The 6000-nt window shown below is 42.3% G+C and overlaps 1 protein-coding gene across 1 annotated transcript in view; it reads right to left on the bottom strand.

The window, feature by feature from the left end:
- Positions 1-3377: 3377 nt before the first annotated feature.
- rngtt (RNA guanylyltransferase and 5'-phosphatase) overlaps positions 3378-6000 on the bottom strand; it is a 177547-nt gene continuing 174924 nt past the window's right edge. The window contains exon 17 of the mRNA XM_041860818.2: positions 3378-4583. Within this exon, the coding sequence (XP_041716752.1) occupies positions 4417-4583 (167 nt within the window). The 3' untranslated portion in view covers positions 3378-4416. The remainder of the gene's footprint in view (positions 4584-6000) is intronic.

The following is a 6000-nucleotide window of genomic DNA, read 5'->3' as shown; positions in this document are numbered from 1 at the left end:
CAGAGGGTAGTGAATACGGCCAAGTACATCACTCGGGCCAAGCTCCCTTCCATCCAGGACCTCTATATACCAGGCGATGTCAGAGGAAGGCCCTAAAAAGACTCCAGCCACCCAAGTCATAGACTGTTCTCTCTGCTACCGCACGGCAAGCTGTACCGGAGCGCCAAGTCGTACCGGAGCGCCAAGTCTGGGACCAAAAGGCTCCTAAACAGCTTCTACACCCAAGCCATAAGACTGCTGCACAGTTAATCAAATGGCTACCCGGACTATTTGCATTGACCCCCTTTTTATTTGCAATGTCTCTATTGCACTGGCTCTATGCACAATTTATTAAATTGAGATTTTGTGTCACTGGTCTACACACAATACCCCATAATGTCAAAGTGGAATTATGTTTTTAGAACTTTTTTTAACTAATGAAAAATGAAAAGCTGAAATGTCTTGAGTCAATAAGTATTGGACCCCTTATGGCATGCCTAAATAAGTTCAGGAGTAAAAATGTGCTTAACAAGTCACATGGACTCACTCAGTGTGCAATAAGTGTTTAATATGATTTTTGAATGACTACCTCCTCTCTGTACCCTACACATGCAATTATCTGTAAGGTCCCTCAGTCGAGCAGTGAATTTCAAACACAGATTCAACCACAAAGACCAGGGATGTTTTCCAATGCCTCGCAAAGAAGGGCACCTTTTGGTAGATGGGTAAAAATACAAAAAAAACAGACATTGAATATCCCTTTTAGCATGGTGAAGTTATTAATTACACTCTGGATGGTGTATCAATACACCCAATCACTACAAATATACAGTTAGTCAGAATTTCACAGTAAGGTCTACTACACTTGTTGTATTCGGAGCATGCGACAAATAAAATGTGATTTGAAGCGGTACCAGTGTGCCAAGTCTGGAACCAACAGGACCCTGAACAGCTTCTACCCACAAGCCATAAGACTGCTAAACAAGTCTGCTAAATAGCTAATCAAATGGCTACTCGGACCTCCTGCATTTACCCTTTTTTGCTCTCTTGCACGGACTCTACGCACACACCCTGGACTCTAACGTTATTCCGTTAAAAAAAAATCTTTACCACACACACACACTCACACTCACACACACACTTACACTGACACCCCAACACACATACACACAAATAACACACGCACACATGCATACCGACTCCACACACACACACTTTAACACTCACCACATACGCTGCTACTACTGTCTATTATCTATCCTGTTGCCTATTCATTTAATCCCTACTGTACCAGTCAAAAGTTTGGACACACCTACTAATTCAAGGGTTTTTCTTTATTTTTACTATTTTCTACATTGTAGAATAATAGTGAAGACATCAAAACTATGAAATAACACATATGGAATCATGTAGTAACCAAAAAAGTGCTGAACAAATCCAAATATATTTTATATTTGAGATTCTTCAGTAGCCACCCATTGCCTTGATGACAGCTTTGCACACTTGGCATTCTCTCAACCAGCTTCATGAGGAATGCTTTTCCAACAGTTTTGAAGGAGTTCCCACATATGCTGAGCACTTGTTGGCTGCTTTTCCTTCACTCTGCGGTCCAACTCATCCCAAACCATCTCAATTGGGTTGAGGTTGGGTGATTGTGGAGGCCAGGTCATCTGATGCAGCACTCAATCACTCACCTTCTTGGTCAAATAGCCCTTACACAGCCTGGAGGTGTGTTTTGGGTTAGTGTCCTGTTGAAAAACAAACGATAGTCCCACTAAGCGCAAACCAGATGGGATGGCGTATCGCTGCAGAATGCTTTGGTAGCCATGCTGGTAAAGTGTGTCTTGAATTCTAAATAAATCACAGTGTCACCAGCAAAGGACCCCCACACCTCATCGTCCGTGCTTCATGGTGGGACCCACACATGCAGAGATCATCCGTTCACCTACTCTGCGTCTCACAAAAATCTCAAATTTGGACTCATCAGACCAAAGGACAGATTTCCACCGATCTTTTGTCCATTGCTTGTGTTTCTTGGCCCAAGCAAGTCTCTTCTTCTTATTGGTGTCCTTTAGTAGTGGTTTCTTTGCAGCAATTCGACCATGAAGGCCTGAGTCATGCAGTCTCCTCTGAACAGTTGATGTTGAGATGTCTGTTACTTGAACTCTGTGAAGCATTTATTTGGGCTGCAATCTGAGGTGCAGTTAACTCTAATGAACTTAATTCTGGCTCTTCCTTTCCTGTGGCGGTCCTCATGAGAGACAGTTTCATCATAGCGCTTGATGGTTTTTGCGAGTGCACTTGAAGAAACTTTCACAGTTCTTGAAATGTTCCGTATTGACTGACCTTCATGTCTTAAAGTAATGATGTACTGTCATTTCTCTTTGCTTATTTGAGCTGTTCTTGCCATAATATGGACGTGGTCTTTTACCAAATAGGGCTATCTTCTGTATACTACCCCTACCTTGTCACAACACAACTGATTGGCTCAAACGCATTGAGGAAAGAAATTCCACAAACTAACTGTTAACAAGGCACACCTGTTAATTGAAATGCATTCCAGGTGACTACCCTATGAAGCTGGTTGAGAGAATGCCAAGAGTGTGCAAAGCTGTCATCAAGGCAAAGGGTGGCTACTTTGAAGAATCTCTTGGTTACTCTTGGTCACTTTTTTGGTTACTACATGATTCCATATGTGTTATTTCATAGTTTTGATGTCTCTACTATTATTTTACAATGTAGAAAATTGTAAAAATAAAGAAAAACCCTGGAATGCGTAGGTGTGTACAAACTTTTGACTGGTACTGTATATGTACATAGCTACGGCAATTACCTCGTACCCTTGCACATCGACTTGGTACTGGTACTCCCTATACTGTATATAACCATGTTATTTTTACTCGTTATTGTTATTCGTGTATTTATTCCTTGTGTCACCATTTCATAAAAAAATAATGTTTTACTCCGCATTGTTGGAAAAGGACAGGTAAGTAAGCATTTCACTGTTAGTCTACACCTGTTGTTTACGAAGCATGTGACAAATAAAATTTGATTTGATTCTCTACCAGTCTATAGTCCATGGCACAAACACCTCCACAGCAAGCCTCTGAATGATTATTTATGTGTGTGTAGGCCTCCAGCAGCATGTGAATGACTGCATCTCTGAGGCAGCCGAATACAGGACAAAAGGTGAGCGTGGCTTTGATGAGGATCGGGCAGCTTTCATGTGCTGCAGACAGAAACATTCAGACAGACAGACAGACAGACAGACAGACAGACAGACAGAAAGACGCGCGCGCACACACACACACTAGGAAGACAAAAATACAACCAAATAGACCGGAAATACGTAAAATATCATACACACGCAGTCACACAGAGAGACAGAAACAAAGGAATATTCCTCAAATGGTATTTCATTTTATCTACAGTAGCAACATGGAATCAGTCATCAGCAGGAAATAAGTGAGCATGAACAAGCTCTGTTGGAAATATCTTCCCTTTCACATGTATTGCTTTAATGGATCAAACCAAACAACAAATGCAGTAAACCAGTCATATTCTGTTATGAACCAGGGCAGTCCTTAAGGGGAGTAGCTGTTACAAAAGCAGGGGCTGGGGTGAAGTGTTCAAAAAACAAAGGAAAAAGAAAGGAGGAGCGGCATGTTTCTAGCATCACATTTCCCAAGCGGTTGCCAAGTTTATTCTGGGGTCTGACGACATGGTAATGTGACGTGGAGGCAGGGTGCGTTTGTTACACACATACTGAGGATAATGCCTGTCATGGTTACTAATGTTGTCAACTACTAGATGTATCACTGTGTGTCAGAATATGTCAGAGAGGAATAGCCCGCTCTTGCTACTAAACTATACATCGAAATATGTGCTTGTGAGTTCCTTCACTGTTGGGAGATAGAGAAAGGGTACAGAGGAGGCATCAGATGGTTTTTTGTTTCCCATCTGGTTACAGCCCTCCCAAATACAAACAAACAGCCAACCAAATAGCTAGACAAAACATTTACAAGATCTGCATAGTCAGGTGCTGCTGTAGTCATAATACCAATTTGTCTGTTGTTGACCAATAGATTAGTTGGGAGATCCTTAAGAAATGGAAAATAAAAAAATAAAATAAAAATTCACCATTATGTATTTTATCCTTATTAAGTACCATAGCAATTAAAGTGAGAAGGGATGCTACATAGGGATATCTAAGGGGATCTCTAAGCAATTCAACAATATCTTTTAAAAGTCTTTAATTAAGAAAGCCTTTTAGAGGCTGACAAACAAATGGTCAGAGATAAGAGGGGCTTTCCAAATGTCTTTGTCACTGAGGGGGGACGAGGGGGAGGGCTGTAGCCATGAAGGACCTTCCTCTGCAAGCCACATACACACACTGCTACTCTGGCCCAGCCCAGCCCACTCCCGCTGTGTGGTGCTCTATGGTGCAGCCCGGTTGGGTCTCTTTGGAGCGGGAGGGGGCATGAGCTCCGTGTCTGGGTCAGAGGGGCGTTTCCGGTTCTGTCCTTGGGCTCCCAGGGCACAGCGGTCCAGAAACTCATAGAGGTTTTCTTTCGTGACAGGATGCTGGATGCTGTTACACACAGCTGGAAGAGAAGAGAGAGACACAGACAGGAAGTTAGCTCAGACATGATGATGGACTCTTCCCTGGGCTTTGTCCACCTCTAAAATCAGGCTGTTTCTGCAGCTCACAGAAAAAATAAAAAACAATCCAGGTAGTTTAAAACCTTTTCCTTTTATGCCTTACCTCAGGGCACAAGTGTACTGCAGCAACTCTAATCTCTCGTGGACAGACTACGTAAACATAAATGGTACCATAGCTCTGTCATGATACATCTGGATGCTTGAGATACCAAGCAACATTAGTTCCGCTGGGGTTTTTCGTCACTGGTTATTTGGACAAATCACGATTTCGCAGGTCTTAGGATCTTTCAAATTTTGGAAGGTGAGGGTACATTTGGCCCAGACTTGCCTGTAACTTGCAAAGAGAGAGGGTGGAGCTCATAGTTCTGGTTCCGATCCTCGTTCTACCTCTTCTCTTAACATGTATGGACCCAGAACTTAATCGAGCATCTGACCAATTACGCAATACTTTAGTTCTGGGTTAACCGATATTACAGCAACTCTAATACATGGTAACCTTCCAGATATCCTCAAATTCCTTTAAAGAAGTTTCAGGAACTTCAAAATATATGTTTTCTATGTTTAGGCTCCCTTGACATTTGCAGCTACAAGGTTGGCAGAATTCAAGCATTCAACAAACAAACACTTGGGAAACCGAGAAGGCAAAAAGCCTTGAAGCATAGAAGAAAGAGTATGGTATACCATCAGTGGACATTGCTACGATAAAATAAAAACAGAATAATGAACATCATACACAAAGAGAATAACTTGATCTCCTACATGCAAGTGTATTCTCTTTTCTCTTGGACACACGTTTTGTTCTTTAATCCTTGCGGGGACCTAAAATTGATTTCATATTTTCCCTAACCCTAAACCTAACCACTAACCCCTTACCCTAATTGTAACCCTAACCCTAATTATAACCTTAAACCCTAAGCTTAAAATAGCCTTTGTTCTCATGGGGACGTGGAAAATGTCCCTACGAGGGAGATTTTTCCTTGTTTTACTATCCTTGTGGGGACTTTTGGGGATTTCAGGTCCTCACAAGGATAGAAGAACCAACACACACACAAACACACACACACACACACACACACACACACACACACACACACACACACACACACACACACACGCACGCACGCACGCACGAGTAATGAAGAAACACTGGCATTAAAGCACTAAAGTAAGACAGGATGTGTGTGAAATATAGATGAACTAAGCCATTAATCTAATAGACCCAGTAATTGTCTCATTGCAGACAGAGATAAAGAGGCTGTAGATATTAATACAGATTGCTCCAAGGCTGGCCAGACAGTCAGTCAGGCAGCCAGGTAGGACAGGCAGGCTGGCAGGCATGCGCTCACCCAGTGTGTCCCA

The sequence above is a fragment of the Coregonus clupeaformis genome, chromosome 33 (assembly GCF_020615455.1).
Source record: "Coregonus clupeaformis isolate EN_2021a chromosome 33, ASM2061545v1, whole genome shotgun sequence".
NCBI lineage: Eukaryota > Metazoa > Chordata > Actinopteri > Salmoniformes > Salmonidae > Coregonus > Coregonus clupeaformis.
Note: the sequence above shows the minus strand (reverse complement) of the source record. Positions and strands in the feature narration are given on the sequence as shown.